Source organism: Armigeres subalbatus, chromosome 3 (genome assembly GCF_024139115.2).
Source record: "Armigeres subalbatus isolate Guangzhou_Male chromosome 3, GZ_Asu_2, whole genome shotgun sequence".
In the NCBI taxonomy this organism is placed as follows: Eukaryota; Metazoa; Arthropoda; class Insecta; order Diptera; family Culicidae; genus Armigeres; species Armigeres subalbatus.
Genome location: NC_085141.1, coordinates 225,426,563 through 225,449,945, shown reverse-complemented (window position 1 = coordinate 225,449,945; position 23,383 = coordinate 225,426,563). Strand labels below are relative to the sequence as shown.

General features: G+C 45.7%; 3 protein-coding genes across 3 annotated transcripts in view; 1 reads left to right on the top strand and 2 right to left on the bottom strand.

Moving 5' to 3' along the window:
- Positions 1 to 13,449: 13,449 nt before the first annotated feature.
- LOC134220400 (dimethyladenosine transferase 1, mitochondrial) lies at positions 13,450 to 14,517 on the bottom strand. The gene has a single exon (XM_062699458.1). It carries the CDS (start codon positions 14,515 to 14,517, stop codon positions 13,498 to 13,500), a length of 1,020 nt encoding a protein of 339 aa, XP_062555442.1. The 3' UTR covers positions 13,450 to 13,497.
- Positions 14,305 to 15,051, bottom strand: LOC134220401 (cytochrome c oxidase assembly factor 3, mitochondrial). The gene is made up of 2 exons (XM_062699459.1): positions 14,606 to 15,051; positions 14,305 to 14,525 (listed from the first exon to the last, which is right to left on the bottom strand). The coding sequence occupies exon 1, from the start codon at positions 14,920 to 14,922 to the stop codon at positions 14,641 to 14,643; it is 282 nt and encodes a 93-aa protein (XP_062555443.1). The 5' UTR covers positions 14,923 to 15,051; the 3' UTR covers positions 14,305 to 14,525; positions 14,606 to 14,640.
- A 137-nt stretch (positions 15,052 to 15,188) lies between these two features.
- The window catches only part of LOC134220399 (F-box only protein 25), a 42,070-nt gene continuing 33,875 nt past the window's right edge, over positions 15,189 to 23,383 (top strand). The window contains exon 1 of the mRNA XM_062699454.1: positions 15,189 to 15,786. The gene's annotated coding sequence lies outside the window, so the exon portion shown is untranslated. The remainder of the gene's footprint in view (positions 15,787 to 23,383) is intronic.

The following is a 23,383-nucleotide window of genomic DNA, read 5'->3' as shown; positions in this document are numbered from 1 at the left end:
TCTTATTTTCTGAATTTGTTAGTTTGAGATATTCATACGGGTTTACATTTGCAGTGTCCGACGTTTCAGCACGTTATTGAGTCTTTTTCCTGATGAGCATTTTCCGTGATAAAAGATCAAATAAACGAGTCGACACGTCGGGCAATGCAGGTTTAATCCCGTTTGAATATCTCAGATCGAAAAAGTCAGAAAATAAGTACTGCTGGTAAGTTCACCTGGCTTCAAAAACACGATTCAGACATGCTGTCGTTATTTGCAACGACTTTCATTGAACAATAATCTTCGAGGATAAAAAAACTCTTAGAATCGGTCGACAGATGTTTATTTGGTAAAGTAGTTTTGCCAACTAAGCCGAGTAGATGTTGTTGCGAAAGAAAAATTTCACGTCCGCTATCGCAGAAGTGTGTAACAATATGAACTAAAACTCGTAGTATGTAATGCCCTTACAAGTATGTTTTTTAAACAGATTTTTTGATTACTTTGTATTATACTTCAAAATTCAATTCGAAATGATAAACAAATATTGCAAATATACCGCGGCCCGCTCCAACTGTTTAAAATTGCTATGTGGCCCTCGATAGTAAGCAGGCTGGGGACCACTGTACTAACTACTATAAAACTACGATTTAGAAGACCAAAAAAGTTGCCCCCCCCCCTTCTCGAAATTCTGGCTACGCCCATGTCCGATGGCATATGCAGCCATCGACCAACCAACTCCAGAGTTGGATTTTGTTGACCCAACTAGGTCCGATGGCATATCCAGCCATCGACCAACCAACTCCAGAGTTGGATTTTGTTGACCCAACTAGGTCCGATGGCATATCCAGCCATGAAGAATCAAACCTTATATGTTGGGAAGAGGTAAAAATGAATTTTTCATCTCACTTTTAGGGGGATCGATCAGTAAGCTGAATACCTCCAATAAAGCACTGATTGAATGTCTCGAAGACACCATTACGCTAAATTGCATAATAAAGGTACTATTAAATAAACTCGCTCAAAACACGATTTTAGCCACTGTGCGGTGGCGGATTGGATGAGCGCTAGAGGCCTGGAGCTCGCTCAACATAAGACGGAGTTGGTTATCGTCAACAACCGCAAGTCGGTTCAACATGCAGTGATTCATGTGGGTGAAGTCTTGGGGTCATAATAGACGACAAGCTGACCTTCGGCATGTGGACTATGCGTGCAAAAGGGCTTCGACTGCTGTGACGGCATTATCGAGGATGATGTCCAACAGTTCCAAGGTGTGTTCCAGTAGACGTAGGTAGGCGTTACCGTATCTATTCTGCGGCCCGTCCTGGGCGAGAGCTCCGAGGGAAACCAGTCACCTGCGGAAGCTGGAGAACACCTACCGCACGATATCACACGATGCAGCCTGCATGATAGCGAGCATGATGCCAGTCGGGCTGGTCATCTGGGAAGACGACAAGTGTTTCGAGCTACGTGGCACTAGAGAAGCCCGCGAACGCATCAGGGTGACTTCGGTCGCCAGATGGGAGCGCGAATGGTATAACTCTTCCAAAGGTAGGTGGACCCACCGGCTGATACCGAACATATCGAGCTGGGTGGGGAGGCCCCATGGAGAAGTCCACTTCCATCTGACACAATTTCTGACAGACCATGGCTGCTTCCGGCAGTACCACCATAGGTTTGGGAACGCGGAGGGCCCCGTCTGCCCTGACTGTCCAGGTGTTGATGAAACTGCAGAGCGCATACTGTTCGTATGTCCTCGTTTCGACGTCGAAAGAAGAGCTATGCTAGACGTTTGCGGTTGGGACACCACCCCGGATACCCTTATCCAGAGTCTAGTCCAAGGGCTTGACGATCCCTCCCCATGGCCACTGCGAGTTAGACCGGGACCATCGTCCCTAACCCCTAATCCCAAGGCGTCAAGCGACCCGTGCCGAGGGGATGCATGGCCAGTGAAATAATAAGCTAGGCCTTTAACGGAGCCTGTGGGGTACCTGGGCACCCTCCACAGTAATTGTCCCTTACCGCGTTATGCTGGGCTCTGGCGTGGTGGACCTCTTTTCCCGAGCAACTCGTGGGACCAAAATGGAAAACCAAGTCAATTCTTCAATTAGTGGTACACTACTAAAAATCCACACATATTTATTGACAAAAATCCATAGATTTAACTTATGATCTATATCAGCGCACACATAACCATTCTCCACGCGAACTACTAATAAAATATATATCCAAATACATTTTATGTGTGGTCTCGAATTAGCAATTATTTAATTTATGTGTGGCTCTATATCGATTATATTAGGGTGGAGCTATTGCAAAAATTTATAACGGCGACACATATATCTTATATAGATATTTTTGGCAGTGTAGTAATGTAGGCGACAACCCCTTCGCAAGAGGTGGGTTGTTCAGGTCTCCGCCTAGGAGGCCAGAGGCAATAGTCGGCAGCTCAGTGCGCAGCGCCAGCGTGGGTCACTCAACCTTCCTCTCGGCTATAAAAACGCCGGAAGGGGTTATTGACGGCCCATGGCTTGTGAAGGCGATGAACCGCAAACGCGATGGGCTTTCGGCCTTCGAGGTGGCGACGGAACAGCTGGACGCCATCATCGACTTTGCGTCATCGAAGCATAATATCAGCAAGGACCTCAAGAGGAGCTTGCAGAAACTTCGAAAGTCGATGCTGGACGCCAAGCTGGAGAGGGCGGTCGGGACGGCCAAGTGTAAACCCGTGAAATCGGTGGAGTCGAGGTCTACCCAGACTGAGGCCCAAGGATTCGCGGACTCGGGCAAGGTCGAGTCGACCGAAGGCGTGCCAGCTAAGACGGTGGTGCCAAAGTCTACCCAGAATGAGGCTCAAGTATTTGCGGGTACGTCGGGGGTGACTACTCCAACTACACACTCCAACTACACTACACACAAAAACGGGGGAGACAGTCTCCAGGGGATGAGCTCCCTGGGGGCCGCTCCAAATCGCGGAGGGTTACTACCCCGAACAAGGGTAGTGGGGCTGGGAAGCTGAACCCCGGTCAGGCACCTCCAAAACCGGGGGAGGAAGGACCTGGAAAGGTCCGTCCACTCAGGCAAGACGGTGGTAAGGGGTTACGGCAGGCTGAAAGTTCTCAGCCGCACCAGACCAGGGAAATAGAGGGGAATGACGCCTCCTGGACCCTGGTCAAAAACAAGAGGAAACCGAAGACGTCAAGGGCCGAAAAGAAGGCCCAGGCGAATGAGAGTAGCAAGAAGTCTAGGGTAGGCGCCAATCGCTCCAGATGCGATGCCCTAGTCATCACGGCGGACGAGGCTAAGTACTCGGATGTTTTGAGTGCGATGAGGAGTGACGTCAAGCTCGGTGAACTCGGCGCCGACGTACGTCGAATAAGACGTACCCGGATGGGCGAGATGATACTCGAGCTGAAGCGGGGCGTCTCGCAAAAGGGCGCCGCCTACAAGAAGTTGGCGGAGGAGGTCCTAGGCGAGACGGTCAAGGTGAGGGCACTCACGACGAAGGTGAATCTAAGGGTTAAAGACCTGGACGAGATCACTGAAGTCGAAGAGCTCGTCACGGCACTGCGGCGACAGTGTGAAGTGGAGACGCCCACCGCAGCCGTTCGGCTACGGAAAGGTCCGGCAGGGACGCAGGTAGCATTGGTTCGGCTATCTGCAGCGGACGCCTCCAAGGTAGTCAAGTTAAGGAGCGTCAAGGTGGGATGGTCGGTATGCCCTGTGCGCATATACGAGCAACCCGAAGTTTGCTTCAAGTGCCTGGAACCGGGGCACAAGCAATGGGACTGCAAAGGCCCTGACAGAAGCAATCTCTGCCGACGCTGCGGATTGGAGGGACATAAGGCACAATGCTGCACGAACCCTCCCAATTGTTTGATTTGTTCCAGCAAAGCTGTGAACAGCAAGCACCCCATGGGGGCTCGATGTGCCCGGCGTTTAAGCGTGCTGCAAAATCAAAGTGCAGGTAAAGCAGCTGGCTTGCTCGGCTTCGCCCGAGTGTTTGGTGTGCGCAGGTTTAGAGGAAACGGCGGAACACGTGTTGTTCGTGTGCTCACGTTTTCGCGCAATGCGTGACCACATGCTTGCCACATGTGGTCTGGACACTACCCCGGACAACCTAGTTCGGAGGATGTGTAAAGACGAAGTTGGCTGGAACGCCGTTTTATCGGCTATCGCCCAAATCGTCTCGGAGCTACACAGAAGGTGGCGCGTGGACTCAAGGATGGCTAGTTCAGGCGCAAATAAGAGGTGGTCCAAGGGATCGGAGTCGGCTTCATGGGTCATACCGGTGGTCATGCTCTGTGGTCGAACTCGATCCTTTTATCGAACAAGTGGCCGCGCGAAGAACAACATGGTATCGTCGCTTTCGCGGCGTCGGTCAACCAGGCGGGTTCCGAGCCCGAGGACGGAAAGGGGTCCTCGTCAAGGCTGGGGCAGGCGTAGGCACCGCGTCGGCAAGTCCCTCTGTGTGCTGGCGAATAGGCCCTATCGCAGAAAGGTCAATTTGGGGTGCACGCGGCATCATCATTCTTGATACCAGTCGTGCAGAGGGAAGCAGGCGCGAAGTCGACCCTGCCCACCTTCCGAGGACATAGGGCGTGGTAAGGCCACCTGGAAAGCCGGCAATGCGCTGGCACGATACCATGGTGTTCTTCTAAAAAAGCGAGTCACGATTTTCGATGCTGCAAGGACACGCAGCTAACCTCGAGGGTCCCAAGCAGCACAAATTGTTTCACTACTGAATATTTCACTTTGTTGCAACTATTCGGAAAGAAACAATCTTTGCGTATGTGCCATCAAATATAACTCTCTTGCAATCTAAAAAGCGCAAGAGGTGGAGCCTACGGAAACATCCTTCTATTGCAGTAAAATTGCAATAATGATGCAAAATACTATAGCAAAAAATTAAAATATAAAACTGGATTCGATTTATGGATCTTGTGATTGATAGTCCTTCACTCTACCACAGCACCATTCAACACTTCGAAGGGACTGCATGTTGACTCACCATAAAAACCATACGATTATGAAGTTTTGTACTCGGGTTTCCTGTTACTTGATTGCACCATCACAGGAAAAAATGTGAGTTGTCAAAACGTTGAACGATGCTAAATTAAACATGAAGACACATTCAACTTATCTGCAACTTAATTTAAACAAACAATTCAATTTTCAAAGACGCATTAGAGTTACATGGTGAAAAATATGCAACTTAATGATTTTGTTTCGTATTTGCAACATGAAGTGCAGTATTCTTTGTTTGTTTGTTTCCAAATGACAAACACGTACTGCATTGCAATTTTAATGAAACATTGATCACAATTCGAACGTTTTTGACATCTTGATGCAACTTTTTCGTGCTTTGATGTTTTTCCAATGCCTTTAATTAAACTGAATAGAAACAAGGTGCTTTTATGAAGATGTTGCGTGTGCTACTTGGGGTGCGTCATGCACTGGCCCCCCTTTGAAGCATTACTTTCTGGTTGTACCGAAGGGACGATGGGCTTGGCGGCAATTGAAACGGTTTAGCTGGTCGGGGATGCAGCCCTGCCTCCCTCATTGGAGGTGGCCCCTAACCCAGCACTTCCTGGTCAACCCAGGATGTCTGTTGAGCAGATTCCCCCTCCATTGTTTAGGAAGAAAAAAAAGAAGATGTGCTAAGCGGTGGAGAAGTGGAACGCTGTTCTGAGTGCAACCACTCAGATTGCCTGCAGTTTGCAGAGAATCTGGCGCTGGTTAGTTAGAACAAAAACAGGCTGAGCGTGGGGAAGTGAATAAGAGGTCTGAACATGCCGAGGTAAGAGTGTCGCAGCGGGTGGCAACCTCAGCCGCCACCACGCGGTAGAAGTGTATGTTAAGGGTGAGCATCCAAGTCAGCCTCGCATGGCATGTCAGAAGTGAGAACCTAAGTAAGTCCCACATGGTGTGTATCAGAGCGTGTGTCAGGAGGAGTGGCAGGGTGTGCTAGACTGAGCACCCAAATAAGTCTCAAATTGGTGCGCTAGAGCGTGGATCAGGTGGCAGAAGGTGAGCATCAAAGTAAGTCTCACATGGTGCGTGAAGGGTGAGCACCCAAGCTAGACTCACATAGTATGTTTGTGGTTAGCATCCAAGTAAGACTCATATGGAGAAAGCGAAAGTTTGTCTCTTGTCCAGTCGTGTTTCTCCAGTAAGCGGATCGGCCGGTCGTCGAAATTTAGTTTTGCTTCGTGCGGAAAGCAAAACAATCGGCCGGTCGCCGTAATTTTGTTCTGCTTTGTGCGACCGAATCATGGTTAGTTAAAATCATTGTGTAAAAAGAATGGCACGGTCGTATCGCTAATCAGAGTGAATCCAGATCCAACGATGCCTACCGACTAACTGATAATCCTTCCTGTGTTTTTTTGTGGAGACGCAGAGGTAAATACGGTCTTCGAATAGCAGAAATCACCAGCGCCGTTATTGATCTTTTGAATATTCGAGTCACTGAAACTTGCACACTGAGAATACTTGAACAATCCCAGTCTATCATTCAGTTGATTCTTTGTGCAATTTCACTGATTCTGGTCAATCACGGAGTAGCAACCATAGATATGTGTAGTCAGTCAACGCTTAGCTAAAGCTATGCCAAGCTAAGCATCCAAGTAAGAATCATATGGTGCGTCAGAGAGTGTCAGGGTGTGTCAGAGGGTGTGTTAGAGAGAGTATCCAAGTAAGCCTCATACGGGATGAGTGTCTGTGTCAGCGTGAATGAGCGAGTACAGTTAATATTGCCTATCCCCCAGAAGTAATGCTGCGAGATAGTTTCTGCGGGAAATGGTCGGAGTGTATTCAGTCGGCGTTACCTTCACTGATCGAGTCCGACACTCCAGTACACTTCCGTGTGGTAGCTTTGCAACTACTAAGCACGTGTGCTGGGTCGTGCGTCAATGCATTCTGCCTTGTAAAAAAAATGCTCCTGTCGAAGGAGAGTTTACAGGAAGTGACAGGTACGGAGGTTATCAATCCAACAATTGTTTCCTCTTTTAGCAGCGGTGTAGCTAGCAAGAATGTCCTTCTTTTGCTTCTATGGCTTTACATTCCAACTGGAACTTGGCCTGCTTTTCAGCTTAGTATTCTATAAGCCCTCCTTAGCCCGGTAAGACGCGCGGCTACAAAGCAAGACCATGCTGAGGGTGGCTGGGTTCGATTCCCGGTGCCGGTCTAAGCAATTTTCGGATTGGAAATTGTCTCGACTTCATTGGGCATAAAAGTATCATCGTGCTAGCCTCATGATATACGAATGCAAAAATGGTAACCTGGCTTAGAAACCTCGCAGTTAATAACTGTGGAAGTGCTAAATGAACACTAAGCTGCGAGGCGGCTCTGTCCTAGTGTGGGGATGTAATGCTAAGAAGAAGAAGAAGATTCTATAAGCCCTCCTTAGCCATGCGGTAAGTCGCGCGGCTAGACAGTAAGACCATGCTGAGGGTGGCTGGGTTCGATTCCCGGTGCCGGTCTAGGCAATTTCCGGATAGGACGCTGTCTTTGTTCTAGATCCTAGGGCATGGGCTTGCGAAAGCCCTTGGATAACATAAATATGTCGGATAACCATTTTAACCTCAAAATGAATTCAACGTTTCAAAATTACTCTGTGGTGAAGTTTTGAACGCAATCTTAGGTTTTGTCCTGGATTTGTATGAGGGCCCGTCACTGTGCATCGTGTTAGCCTCATGATATACGAATTATGGCTGTATTCATTCTCTTTTACAATACCTCACAATCGTATAGGGCAGAGGTTCCCAAACTTTTGGATATGCGACCCACCTAGCAGAATCCCATATTGTTTGCGACCCACCAAGTACCAAATGCATTGATTTTGTGAAATTAGATAAAAATGAGTTCGCGTTAGATTACACAAATTATAATAAATTGCTTTATATCGTATTTGTCAAAATACGTTATTTTTGGATTGGATGTGGATTTGGATGGAATTTGAATTGAATTTGGGTTGGATTTGTATTGGATTTGAAATTTATTCAGATTGGATTTCGATTTGATTAGGATTGAACTTATATTGGATTTGAATTAGATTTGGATTGGATTTTGAATAGATTTTGATTTGATTTAGATCGGATTCGAATTGGATTAGGATGGGTTTTGGATTGGGTTGGCTAGCAAGTCCAATATATGAAAACTACAAGTCCTACAGAATAGATGCCTAAAAATTATCATCTGCCGCAATTATATCCCACCAGTCAACTCTATACAAACGGTTATCGTAGTATCCTTCCATTTCGCGGATTATGCAAGTTACAAACTTGTTTATTTGTGTATGACATGCTAAAAGATCAGGCACGGCAAATGCTGGGTAAAGCGTACCATTGGTACTTCGCGTACCTGAAGGAATAAAATAGACCCCATCTCGCGGTAATTAGCCTCTTACCCAGCAACTCCTATCCCTACCACCTCGTAGTGCTGGCCGGGATACGAGCAACCTTAGGGAAGATCGGGTAACCAACCCCGGTGGGAACTATGGCCGTATAATGACAGGGAAGGGGGGTTTGTTCCTCTCCGGAGGTGCAAATCTTACTGAGCGTCTGTTCTCCATGTTAGGGGCGGCTGATCATCGTCCGAGTGCCAGCGAGAGACTCTAAGTGAAACTGTGCACCATGGTCCACCGGGAATAAGGAGGAATGGTCCTCCGGAAATTTAGGGGGTTTGGTGTCAGGCCCTGCAAGCCAGCCTTTAAAAAATATACGCAACGAACAATCAACAAGAGAGTACGGACCGGAACCATCGGCGAAGACCACTGCGACGAAAAGGGACCAGCGATTGGAAACTCGGTTCGTAGAACTGCGAATCTTCCAACTTTATCGGGAGCACACGCATACTCGCCGATGTGCTCAAGGACCGTGGACCGTAGGACCGTAGCGCTGCAGGAGGTTTGTTGGAAGGGATCAATGGTGCGAACGTTTAGGATCTGTCTCAATTGGATAATTAAACTGAAATTAAACTTAAAAGTGACATTTCAATAATTATCAAATAACCCTGCTCGCAGAGCAGGATTACTTTTGACAGATATCGAATCATTTTCCATCGATGTCCTATTGGAATTGCTGGGTAGCACCAGCCATTCTTATAACGGGGTGATTCTTTAATTTTCGAACTGTCACTTTTAAGTTTAATTCTCCAATTGAGACAGATCCTTAGAGGTAATCATACCATCTATCAGAGTTGCGGCAACACACGAGAGGGGAACAGCTTTAATAGTGATGGGCGATATACAAAGGCGCGTGATCGGGTGGTGGCCGATCAATGAGAGAATGTGGGTTGAGGATCAAAGGCCGGTTCTTCAGCATAATCAACGTCCATAGCCCACACTCCGGAAGCACTGATGATGATAAGGACGCATTCTACGCGCGGCTGGAACGTGAGTACGACAGCTGCCCAAGCCACGACGTTAAAATCATCATAGGAGATTTGAACGCTCAGGTTGGCCAAGAGAAGGAGTTTAGACCGACTATTGGGAAGGTCAGCGCTCACCGGCTGACGAATGAAAATGGCCTACGACTAATTGATTTCGCCGCCTCCAAGAATATGGCCATTCGCAGCACCTACTTCCAACACAGCCTCCCGTATCGGTACACCTGGAGATCACCACTGCAGACAGAATCACAAATCGACCATCATCAACCGTCATCAACAATGTTCGGTAACGACGACCGCCGCGGTATGCATACGCGCAGCATCTCGAGGCAGCGTTGCCGGAAGAGGGTGAGCTCGATGGGGCCCCTCTTGAGGACTGCTGGAATACAGTCAAAGCAGCCATTACCGACGCAGCGGAGAACAACGTCGGGTATATGGGTCGAAGTCGACGGAACGATTGGTTCGACGAAGAGTGCAGACAGATTCTGGAGGAGAAGGACGCAGCGCGGGCGGTCGCGCTGCATCAAGGTACCCGGCAGAACGTGGAACGTTATAGACGGAAGCGGAGACAGCAGACCCGCCTTTTTCAGGAGAAGAAACGCCGCCTGGAAGAAGCGGAGTGCGAGGAGATGGAACAGCTGTGCCGTTCTCAAGAAACACGCAAGTTCTATCAGAAGCTCAACGCATCCCGCAAAGGCTTCTGGGCCAAACACAATTGGTACGTTTGCGTGCGTTTTGACAGTATCCCATGGGAAAACTGTCAAAACGCACGCAAACGTATCCATTGTGTTTGGCCCATTCGTGCCGCGAGCCGAAATGTGCAGGGATAAGGATGGGAGCATCTTGACGGACGAACGTGTGGTGATCGAAAAGTGGAAGCAGCACTACGAGGAACATTTGAATGGCGCTGAGAATACGGGTAGTGAAAGTCAAGGCAGCATAGGAGATGACTACGTCAGTTCAGCGGACGATGGAAGCCAACCAGCCCCCACCTTGAGAGAAGTTAAGGATGCCATGCATCCATGCATCCACGGCAAGGATGGTATCGGAGCTGAGATGGGCCCGGAAAAGCTAGCCGCTTGCCTGCACAAATTGATAGTCAGAATCTGGTATCCCAGATCATCTTCCGTCGTCTGTCACCATTAGTGAATGAGTTCGTGTGAAGTTATCAAGCCGGCTTCGCTGACGGCCGATCGACAACGGACCAGATCTTTACTGTACGGCAGCGGTTCTCAACCTGGGGTACATGTACCCCTGGGGGTACCTTCGCTGGCCCTAGGGGGTACCTCGGACAAAAATGCGTAATGGCGGACATATTACAATTTCAATCAAAATTCATTAAGTTTTTATAATTGTGTATTTTCTATTTCAAAAATTTATATTGTACATAATATGTAATGCGATCAATAAATCCCAATTGACACAACCAGCACAATGTATGAAGGGCTGCGGAACAAAAGATCAAACGAACAAAACGTCGAATGAACAAAATGATTTTTTTTTTCACTAAACCTCGGTTGCTTCGTTGCACGAGGATACTTTTACTCCTCTCGGAAGCCTTCTTCCAAGCAGCTCGAAGGCTTCTTTTTAAGAGGCTCGGAAGCCTCCTTTCAAGTGGTTAGGCTGCCTTCTTTCAAGAGGCTCGGAAGCCTCCTTTCAAGAGGCTCGGAAGCCTCCTTTCAAGAGGTTCGTAAGCCTCCTTTCAAGAGGTGCGGAAGCCTCCTTTCAAGAGGCTCGGAAGCCTCATTTCAAGAGGCTCGGAAGCCGCCTTTCAAGAGGTTCGGAAGCCTCTTTCAAGAGGCTCGAAAGCCTCCTTTCAAGAGGCTTGGAAGCCTCCTCTCAAGAGGCTCGGAAGCCTCCTTTCAAGAGGCTCGGAAGCCTCCTCTCAAGAGGCTCGGAAGCCTCCTCTCAAGAGGCTCGGAAGCCTCCTCTCAAGAGGCTCGGAAGCCTCCTCTCAAGAGGCTCGGAAGCCTCCTATCAAGAGGTTCGGAAGCCTCCTCTCATGAGGCTCGGAAGCCTCCTCTCAAGAGGCTCGGAAGCCTCCTCCAAGCCTTTACCAGAGGATCGGAAGCCACTTTTCAAGAGGTTCGGAAGCCTTTTTTCAAGAGGTTAGGTTGCCTTCTTTCAAGAGGCTCGTAAGCCTGCTTTCAAGAGGCTCGGAAGTCTACTTTCAAGTGGCTCGGAAGCTTTCTTTCATGAGGCTCGGCAGCCTCCTTTCAAGAGGCTCGGAAACGTCAATTTAAGAATCTCAGAGAATTCTTCTTTCAATAGGCTTGGAAGCATACTATCAAGAGGCTCAGAAGCGTTCTTTCAAGATGCAACGGAAGCTTCCTTTTGAGTGGCTCGAAAATCGCTTTCAAGGGGCTCGGAAGCTTCTCTACAAGAGGCTCAGATGCCTCTTATAAAGAGGCGCAGAAGCCTACTCTAAAGGGACTCAAAAGCTTAAAGGAGGTAAAGGGCTCTAAAGGGCTCGGAATTATGTTTTCAAGAGGATTGGAAGCCTACTTTTGAGAGGGGGTACCTCAAATCATGCAAAAGTTCGAAGGGATACCTCTCAATAAAAAGGTTGAGAACCGCTGCTGTACGGCAAATCCTTCAAAAATGCCATGAATACCAGGTCCCAACGCATCATCTGTTCATTGATTTCAAGGCGGCATACGACAGTATAGACCGCGTAGAGCGATGGAAAATTATGGACGAGAACAGCTTCCCTGGGAAGCTTACCAGATCGATCGGAAGCAGCGGTGGATGGTGTGCAAAATTGTGTGAAGATTTCGGGAGAACACTGCAGTTCGTTCGAATCGCGCCGGGGACTAAGACCGAGACTAAGACAGGGTGATGGAATTTCGTTCCTGTTGTTCAACATAGCGCTAGGAGGTGTCATGCGGAGAGCCGGGTGTAACAGCCAAAAGTTGGACTGGTGGTGAATGCGTCAAAGATAAAGTACATGCTTGTGGGCGGAACCGAGCGCGACAGGGTCCGCCTGGGAAGCAGTGTGGTCGAGGTGGTCGAGGAATTCGTCTACCTCGGATCCTTGCTAACGGCTGACAACAATGTTAGTCGTGAAATACGAAGGCGCATCATCTGTGGAAGTCGGGCCTACTACGGGCTCCAGAAAAAACTGCGGTCGAAAAAGATTCGGCACCGCACCAAATGTGTCATGTACAAGACGTTAATAAGACCGGTAGTCCTCTACGGACATGAAATATGGACAATGCTCGAGGAGGACTTACAAGCACTCGGAGTATTTGAGAGACGGGTGCTTAGGACCATCTTTGGCGGTGTGCAAGAAGACGGTGTGTGGCGGCGAAGAATAAACCATGAGCTCGCCCAACTCTACGGCGAACCCAGTATCCAGAAGGTAGCTAAAGCCGGAAGGGTACGATGGGCAGGACATGTTGCAAGAATGCCGGATAGCAACCCTGCAAAGATGGTGTTCGCTTCCGATCCGACAGGTACAAAACGGCGTGGAGCGCAGCGAGCGAGATGGGCCGACCAGGTGCAGAACGACTTGGCGAGCGTGGAGCGTATTCGAGGATGGAGAGATGCGGCCTCGAACCGTGTATTGTGGCGTCAAATTGTTGATTCAGTGTTATCTGTTTAGATGTAGACTAAATAAATGAAATGAATGATGAACAGTAGATTATAAACCTTCCACACAATCCCAATCCCAAAAACCTCCCGTGGCACCTATGAGAGGTCGTAGAGTTCTCTGCATCTTTCTTAAGTAGGTGTCCAACTAACCATCCTTCCCCTTCCTCAGCATTCGCAAGGACGTGGCCAGGACAGATCTCGACTATTGTAACCGGAAGGAAAACTAGATTGTAAGTTGGTTTGTCTGTAGTTTGTAAAGTTAATTGCAATAATGTAAATATATTTCTAGTTGAGTATTTGTTTGGAGCAAGGGCGTGGAGAAATATGGATGAAAGTTGCTGGGCAAAAGGCTAAGAACCTCAAATTAGGCGCTATTTTATTCCTCCAGGGTCGCGAAGTGCCAACGCTACGTATTACCCAGCATTTACCGAGCAAGATCAAGTTATCTAAACTGTAAAAATGATTTCGATAGAAAAATGGAAGATTGGCTCGTATTCACTGTTTATTACTAAAACAAGCATATATTTGAAGGAATTCCTATACATCTACATTTACATGTTTCCGTGCCCTATAATTGTAATCCTTTATCTCGGGATTTTTCTGAATTAACTGGTCGTAAGCTTCCGCGATTCTTAAACATTCCTGAGTCGATAACTGAAACGATCTCGCAAGCGGATCCACATCGGCCATCTTAAAGGTCAGCTCTGTCAGTTCATCTCGTACATCTGGTGGATAAAGATTGGCTATACCCCTTCGGCAGTATTTCTGCCGCATCGAGAAGATGTGACGCATAACTTTTTCCACTACATCGAAATGAACTTTTGTAAGAGGTGTCTTGAGGGGGATGATGGTCACAACTCCCACATCTACGTCGGGCTTGGGAACGAAGGCTTTTCCTGGAATGACAAACTTCAGCTCTGGTTTGCTCCAAACTTGATTCATCACCGATAGGCGGCATCGATATTCTGAAAGAATTGGGGCAACTATCCTTTCTGCAACTTCCTTTTGAAATGTTAAAGTGAGACTACTGCGCCCATAGGCCCAAGCTCCGGTTTGCAGGCTCATTTCCCGAAGCCAATTGATGAGCAACCTCGTAGAAATGGCAAAAGGTAAGTTACCAATAATGTGCACAGGGGCTCGTTTGTCATTCCATTCGGTTTTGGGACAATCAGGGAAAGCTATTCCGGTCCGATACTGCAATATATCGCCACGAACAATGTCCATTTGCAGGAAATCCTTTGACGCTTCCGACAGCAGTTCCAAAGTTGGTAGAAATCGTCTGTCCTTCTCTACAACAACTAACTGGCGGGGGAAATTTCTAATAATTGATCGAGTGATGCCACCCGGGCCCGGACCAACTTCCAGGACGTAATTATCCTTAATGTTGCCCGCTGCCCGAACGATTTTGTTGGTCAACCTCTCATCCATCAGAAAGTTCTGGGAAAGCTGTTTGATGGCTCTCAGTTTGTAGATTCGAACCAAATCCCGAATGGTCGGAAGTGGTGGTAGACGGGCACCGGATTTCAACAGGGTGTTAACAGCGGTAGATGAAGACATGACTTAGCCTGGAAAATAATTATTCATATTCGCAGGAAAGGCGGTTCGGAAAATAGAGAAACAATACCCTGCCGCATGGCAATCTTACCTAATAGTTGTTCACTTATGTATACGATATTGAATCTATTGTTTCTCGGTGACTTCCACTTTCAGCGGTTCTTCGAAATCGTCCAGGAATCTCTCCTGCTTCACCGAGTACATAGAGTACAGGTAAATTCCGAGAACAGTTCCACCTATGGTAAGGGCGGTGATCTTGTTATTCCTTTTCTGGCGCTGCAACTTCTGGACCCGTTGCAGATTCTGCTTCTCGATCAAACGCATGAAATCGATCTCGGTTTTTTTCAGCTTCCGGTCGGAGTCGTCGATTTTAAAACCGTGCTCTTTCTGTTCGGAACCCGAAGACATTGTATGATGCTTATTTAAGTGAAGTTTTGATGCTTCTTGAATCGAATTTCGCGATTTTTCACCTTTTTACATCGGATTTGTTCCGGTCAGGTACACCACACGCACTGAATGACATAACCGCAGTCGCAGAAAGAATGGTTTTGTCAAATTTTGTTTTTTTGTGTTTTTTGACATTCTACCTTTTTCTCGTTAAGTTAAGCACGCAGCCATAACAAATCATTCGAAACCTTTGCATTAAATTCTTGACATAAATGTTTGTACACAAAATCATCTGATGAAGTTAACGGAAGCAACAGTCCGAAAGCAAGAGAAACGGAATAAACTGAACTTCGGGAACTGTATCTGCTCGTTCATAGTTGTATTTACTGTGTATGAAAGTGTCGATTCGCAGATCCAGCAGAAGAGTCGTCGTCATTCAGTTCAGTTGTCGGGAGCAGCTGAGAGCGTGCAGTTTACCTTTCGAATCCGTTCCGTGGTCGTTTCAGCAAAGTGAAGTGCATTGTCTGTAGCCACCAGGAAGACAAGGGGCCAGCAGCAGCGACTCGAAATAAATAGCGTGTGGAACATTTTGCGTCGTCAAATTTTATTTTTCATTCGCGCTGGATCGAAAATACGAGGAAAACTAGATTTCAGTCATTGACCGTCGTGAATTGTGTGTTGCGTTGGACTGTGAAGTTGGTGTGTTTTGCCTACATTGCCACAGGGCCGTCGATGAAAATTCCTATAGCCCAAGACTGCCAGCCAGTGCATCTCACGTCTTAGAAGCCATTTTTAGAACCAGTGAAAAACGGCCAGCAAAAAAAAACTTCCTAAAGAAAGTCAGTGCATCTGCAGTCGTGTATTGGGAGCATAAAAGAAAATCAGGTGAGGTACCGTGGAAAGTGCGGACGATGACAAGAATATCTTTCTGTGTTGCAATTGAACAGAAAATCATTAGATACAGTTTTGCTTGAACGCTCGCTTGGAAATATTGACGATAGAGATAGGGTTCACAATACGGATAAGCGATCTACATGCATTGTTGACGCCACCGTTCGCCTAAAGCCTTGGATTCCGTTTCTCCGGGGATGACAAGGCCTATCGAAGCTCCTTGGTTTCCAAAGATGAACTTTCGCTACTGGACAACCTTTGAATTGCTTTTAGCTACTTTTTTCTCCAGTCAAGGAGATAAGTTTTCCCTTAAGCAATTATCACTGAACTATATTTACCTTCACGATGTCGGGAGTTGTTCGGATTCATTTACGAGAACCCTGGAATGAGTTTTTAACTTGATTTATTTCGAGGCAATATGCACAATATGGGTCTTAATCCTACATGGTGTAACATCGATATGAGTGATTAATCGGTAGTTGCTGCAATCCAGCTTATCGGCCTTTTTTGTAGATGGGACACACGACATCGTCCATCCACTCCTGCGGCAGAATCTCATCCTCCCAAACCTTGGTAATTACCCAGTGCAGCGCTCTAGCCAGTACCTCACCACCAGCTCTCCTGGCAGTTGGTCAACTCCAGGGGCTTTATTGGTTTTCAGCCGACCGATCTCCCCCTGGATTTCCTGGAGATTCGAAGCCGGAAGTCGTATGTCCTCCGCGCGTGTTCCCAGGTTCATTACCCAGGGTGGCCACTCACCCGGGAATCCGGGAAAACCGGGAAAAATACGGGAATTTGAAATCACCGGGAGAAAGCCGGGAAAAACCCGGGAATTTGAACATGTTATCGGGAATTTCTTCAAATTTACATTCTTTCAAATTTATATTAAATTTATGAGCATGAGCAGGATAACCGTACAATTCATAGTTGCTACTCCGGGATTGATTAGAACTTGCGAAAATTGCACAGGGAACCAATGTGCAAATTTCGGAAATTCAATGCATTTTACTAAGTCAATTACGGCGCCGGCCACGTCCTTACGGTCATCAAGGGAAGGAAGGATTATTAGTTCAGCTCTCGTTGCTACTAGAGACCGAGTATACCTCTGCATCTCCACGATAGTCTTAGGATAGGATATTGTGTTAGTATGAAGGGATATATTATCCGGATTCACTTTGGTAAGTGATGCGATCTATGGGATAGGAATATATGAATGAGAATTAGAAGTACTAGAGTAATGAGAAAGTATTAAAGTGAATTCTAATGGGATTCATTTTTTACAATTAGAATTTGAATGCTATTTGATTCTAATACCACGCACACGTCTACCACACAATCGCTACCCGCCCATCAACCTCACACATTCTTACTTGTATGAGGCATGCACGAGCATAGCGACCGTATATAGCATTCGTATGCGGGTACAAATGAATACCAATCTATTTATCATACTTGCTAGCAATGAGAATTTGATTTGCAAAGAGATTGAATTATATGATTAACGAAATTATCTAATAGGAAATTGGAAAGGGCCAGGGATCAAACCCTTAATCTCCTGCTTATGAGGCAGAAGCAGTGATACAAGGCCACCAAGCACCCTTTTTTTCAAATTTATATTAAATTTATATTCCAAAAGTATATGTTACTTCTTGTGGACCCTCTGTCTTTGTCGTGCGCTCCTCGAGTATGATAACGGACTCGAGGCCTCAGCAGTCCGTATACGTGCTGGAAAATCCTGGGTTTTTGGAGCACTCGGTCGACACACATCACTAAAGCAGGTATCGGGTTGTGTAACGGCTTTCCCAGAATGGCGTTTATGGGAAACCACAAGGGGGTTTTTAAAACAAAAACCGCGAGGTCCTAGATATCCAGTCTTTTACACTAACTCCTTTTAACTTTCTCTTCTACCAACTTCTTCAATTTTCCAACTTCTATAACTTTTCTCTGCTAGCTTAATAACTTTTTCAGCCTCTCAATTCAACCTTTCCTTTCGACAATCACCAGACTAATGATTTGTCGTTCTTGTGACCGTTGACCCCAAGCCTCTGACCGTTGACCCGTTGTCGCCCATGAATTCCGCCACATGCTGACCACCCAATTCGCCACCCCCATGGCCGCCCATTCGATGTCTTTCTAGGCGTCCCTGGTGGTGAGTAGCGGTATCACTGTCGTCCTTTCGTGGGACAGTGTAGTGTTGGCTGCGTTCGTAAGGTTCGTGGGAGCAGGGACCAGGGTTGCCACATATACAGATTATTCTGTATTTTACAGATTTTTGGGGTACAGCGATGACCAAGAATCTGTATATACAGATATACAGATTTTTAGCAAAATTACAGGTTTTACAGATTTCTTGAAGAGTACAGTTTCAGTACTGTATTATAATAAAAATTATATGAATAATTTGCTATCAGTAAATACATGTTTTCATTAATATTTGAGGTTTATAAAATTAAATTTCTCGCCAAACTGATCTTATTACAGACCATTATCATATTAGCAAAATCTCAATTTGAAAAGACAGAATATATTGGCTCTGGCAGGTTTTATTACCAGTTTATGAAAATCAACGATGAATGAAACCAGATTATGCTCCCGTCGTCGGGGGTGAGAATGGGTCACTGTTTCAACTACATATAATGCTTGTAGAATATATTAAATGTACCTGAACGATTTTGCTCTACGACCTCCAGAATGCCGGTGATATCGATGACCCCATTGTCACCCGCAGACCCATTGTCACCCCCGATGGTGGTCCGTAAAATGTTCAGACTATATTTGAATAAAGTGGTCTCAGAAAAAGCTCAAGCAATAATAAAAGAGAATCAGATCTAGCCTTTATTCACATATCCAGAAACAGTAGTTCTGCTCAGTAGGTTTAGTTTGACTAAAGGGGGAAACGCAATGGAGTGCGGCAACGGAACGGCAACGGCAAGCGGTTTGTCGACGGTTTGTACTAAAAAAATCCGCATCATTGCCGCAGTTGCAAAACGCAATGCATGCGGATTTGCCGGACAGATTTCATATGACGTTTCACGTTTTGAAGAAATTCTTATTTTTTTAAAAGATGATTTTGATTATTTCTAGAGAGGATTTAATTTCAATTATTTAAATAAACTTTTTAATTAATTCTAGTTGATTCAGTGACTGCTTTAAATACATCAGAGCCTTGATCAGAACAGTAGGAATACTATTTTTTGATGTCTTGAACCGCCGGAAGTTCCTACAGGAAATGCAGAGGCTCAGAAGTGTTGTACATAATTCCAGGAAGCTCCATCACCAATTTCTCCAGAAGATCCACCACAAATCCCTTCAAAAGTTCCTTCAGGAATTGCACCGGAAGTTCGTCAAGAAATTGTTTTGGAAGTTTTTGCTGTTTTGAATCCTTCAGGAATTCCTTCGGAAGTTCCTACATGAAGATTCTCCAGAAATTTCTTCGGAAGTTCCCACATGAAGATTCTCCAGAAATTTCTTCGGAAGTTCCTTTAAGAATTCCCCAGGAAGTTTGCCTAGGAATTCCGGAAAATCCTCCAAAAAGTTCTCAGGAAGCTCCGTTTTGTTGTACTTAATTGTGGTGAAAAAAAAACACTAATTAAAGTACTCCGGAAGGTCCTCCATATTCTACAGAAAGGTACTCCAGGAATAATTTGAAAGTTTCTTCAGCAATTCCTTCGAAAGTTCCTTCACAAATTCCTTCGGGGTTCCTCCAGCGCTGCTTTCGGAAGTTTCTTCGAAAGTGGCTCCAGACATTGTTCCAGGAATTCCTGCGGAAGCTCCTCCAGAAATTCCTCCATAAGTTCTACCAAAACTTCCTCTGGAAGTTCCTCCATAAATTTCTCCGGAAGCTCCTCCAGGAATTCCTCTAGTTGTTCTTCAAGATTTCTTCGGAAGTTTCTTCAGTAATTCCTTCGGAAAATCCTCCAGGAGTTCCTTAAGAAGTTCTTTCGCGAATTCCTTTAGAATGCAAGAAGCTCCTCCAAGAATTCCTCCAGGAATTCCACCGGATGTTCCTCAAGATTCTTTCGAAAGTTTCTCCAGTAATTCCTTCGGAAATTCCTCCAAGAGTTCCTACAGAAGTTCTTCCGGAAGTTCCTCCAGGAGTTCCTCCGGAAGTTCCTTCAGCAGTTCATCCGGATATTCATTCAGGAATTTCTCCGGAAGTTCCTGCAAAAATTCCTTCGGAAGTTCCGTAAGTTCTTCCAAGAGTTCCTTCGAAAGTTCCTCCAAAAGATCCTCCGTAAGTTCCTCTAACAATTCCTCCCAATGATTCTCCACTAATTCCTCCGCAAGCTCCTCAAGATTCCTTCGGAAGTTCCTCCAGTAATTCCATCGGACATTCCTTCGAAAATTCCTCTAGTAATTTTTTCTGAAGCTGCTCCAGTAATTTCTTCAGAAGTTCCTTCAGGATTTCCTTAAGAAGTTCCTTCAGAAGTTCCTGTGAAAATTCATTCGGAAGTTCCTACGTAAGTTTCTCCAAGAGTTCCTTCGAAAGTTCCTTCGTGAGTTTCTCCGAGAGTTCCTTCGAAAGTTCCTTCGTAAGTTTCTCCAAGAGTTCCTTCGAAAGTTCCTTCGAAAGTTCCTTCGTAAGTTTCTCCAAGAGTTCCTTCGAAAGTTCCCCCAAGAGTTCCTCTGAATGTTCCTCTAAGAGTTCTTCAGGAAATTCCTCCAAAAGTTCTTCAGGAAATTCCTCCAAAAGTTCCTCAAGAAATTCCTAATAGAGTTCCTCCAGGAATTCCCCCGGAAGTTACTCCGGGAATTCCTCTAGAAGTACCAGTACCTCCAGGATTTCCCCTGGAAGGACCTCCCGGGATTCCCCCTGAAGTTCCTCCCGTAATTCCTCCTGAATTTCCTCCAGGAACTCTTGGAGGAACTTTCGAAGGAAGTTCCTCCAGGAATTCCTCCGGAAGTTCCTCCAGGAATTCCTCCGGAAGTTCCTCCAGGAATTCCTCCGGAAGTTCCTCCAGGAATTCCTCCGGAAGTTCCTCCAGGAATTCCTACGGAAGTTCCTCCAGGAATTCCTCCGGAAGTTCGTCCAGGAATTCCTACGGAAGTTCCTCCAGGAATTCCTACGGAAGTTCCTCCAGGAATTCCTACGGAAGTTCCTCCAGGAATTCCTACGGAAGTTCCTCCAGGAATTCCTACGGAAGTTCCTCCAGGAATTCTTTGAAACGGAAGTTCTCCTTGGAATTACTGGAGACTTCCGGAGGGCATCGAGAAGAATTCCTGGAGGAACTTCAGAAGGAACTTTCGGGGGAAATCCTTGAGAAACTGCCGGATGAATTCCTGGAGGAACTTCCGGAGTAATTCGTGAATTCCTGGAGGAACTTCCGGAGGAATTCCTGGAGGAACTTCCGGAGGAATTTCTGGAGGAACATTCGGAGGAATTCTTGGAGGAACTTCCGTAGGAATTCCTGGAGGAACTTCCGGAGGAATTCTTGGAAAAACTTCCGGAGGAATTCCTGGAGGAACTTCCGGAGGAATTTCTGGAGGAACTTCCGGAGGAATTCCTGGAGGAACTTCCGGAGGAATTCCTGGAGGAACTTCCGGAGGAATTCCTGGAGGAACTTCCGGAGGAATTCCTGGAGGAACTTCCGGAGGAATTTCTAGAGGAACTTCCGGAGGAATTTCTGGAGGAACTTCCGGAGGAATTTCTGGAGGAACTTCCGGAGGAATTTCTGCAGGAACTTCCGGAGGAATTCCTGGAGGAACTTCCATAAGAATTCCTGGAGGAACTTCCGAAGGAATTCCTGGAGGAACTTCAGAAGGAATTTCTGGAGGAACTTCCGGAGGAATTCCTGGAGGAACATTCCGAAGGAATTCTTGGAAAAACTTCCGGAGGAATTCCTGGAGGAACTTCCGGAGGAATTTCTGGAGGAACTCCCGGAGGAATTCCTGGAGGAACTTCCGGAGGAATTTCTGGAGGAACTTTCGGAGGAACTTCCGGAGGAATTTCTGCAGTAACTTCCGAAGGAATTCCTGGAGGAATTTCCGAAGGAATTCCTGGAGGAACTTCAGAAGGAATTTCTGGAGGAACTTCCGAAGGAATTCCTGGAGGAACTTCCGAAAGAATTCCTGGAGGAACTTCCGAAGGAATTCCTGGGGGAACTTTCGAAGGAATTTTTGTAGGAATTTCCGAAGGAATTCCTGGAGGAGCTCTCGAAGGAAGTGGGAATTCTTAGTGGAACTACCTAATTTATTAGAAACTTTTTTTTTCGTTATTATTTTTTTAAATTTTGGATTTTCATTTCCATTCAGAGGAATTTCCTTCGGAGTTTCAGGAGGTTTTCTCTTGATATTTGAGAGGAATTCTCTTGGTATTTTGTTTGGAATTTCATATGAACTTTTCATTAAAAACGAGTGGAATTCCCTTGCAAATTCAGAATAATTATCTAACAAAACTCAAGTTAATTTTCATGGTAAATTTAGAGAAAATTTTACATGGAATTTTTCTCGGAAATACAAGGGATCTGGGACCTCAATGTTTATTTTTATTCTGGAAATTCAGATGAATTTCCCTTTCAAATTCTTGGAATTGTGCTTTGAAAATTCAGTCGATTTTCCCTTGGAAATTCAAGAAATTTTACTTCAAAATTCTAGGGATTTAATTTGGATGAACAGTGGATGTTCTCTTGAAATTGGATTTACTTGTTGGACAAAGACAAGTAGAACGACGATTTTATGATTAATAATATAATCATTATTCATTGATGTTTCTTCGAAGTTTTCTCGATTTCCATAAATAATTTTATTCGTTTTCAGCAACCCAGTTTAATCAAGTGATCCTAATTATGCTTTCTTTTTGCTTTCTCTGCAGTTCTCTGCGACTGAAAATAATACAAATTTGAATAAAATCACTTCATGCTAAAAGTAAACAAACCTTTCCGCAATACCGCTGCCGCATTTTTTAAAAAAATTCAAAAACTGTGCGGTTTTAGTACATTCCGCATCTGCCGTTCCGCACCATTGCGTGCCGTTCCATATACTGCCGTGTATTCAAAAGTGACAGCTGCCGCATCGTGCCGTTGCCGTTCCGTTGCCGCACTCCATTGCGTTTCCCCCTTAGTGGTTGGTCCACTAAAGTGGCTACAATAGTTAAGGCCGGATTCTCGACAGATTTTATTCACAAATTATCAAATTTACATATTTTTCAAAATAAAGTTTGTTCAAAAACCATTTTAATTGGGTTTAGATGGATACAGATTTTGAATACAGATTTTTTGACTTGAGATACAGATATGAAGATTTACTGAAGAAAAAATACAGATTTAAATATGGCAACCCTGGCAGGGACATTTTACACTTGACTACTTACCACGATTATTTTCCTTTTTTTGCAATTACCAATCTTGGACAACACACTAGCACTTTTATACAATCGCTAGAACAGGAAATGGACTTCCATACCGTTTCCATTTCTATCCTACATCTTCAAATTGACTATTTTAGCAGTAACTGCTAGAATTGAAAATGATCGGAATGCTAGCTTCCTATATCCAATTAGAATTCCATCAATAGCTTTCTCCTACCACACTGGCAACTCGTGAACCAAGACGAACCTCTGCCCGCCAACCTCACCCAAAAAAATCTATAAAAT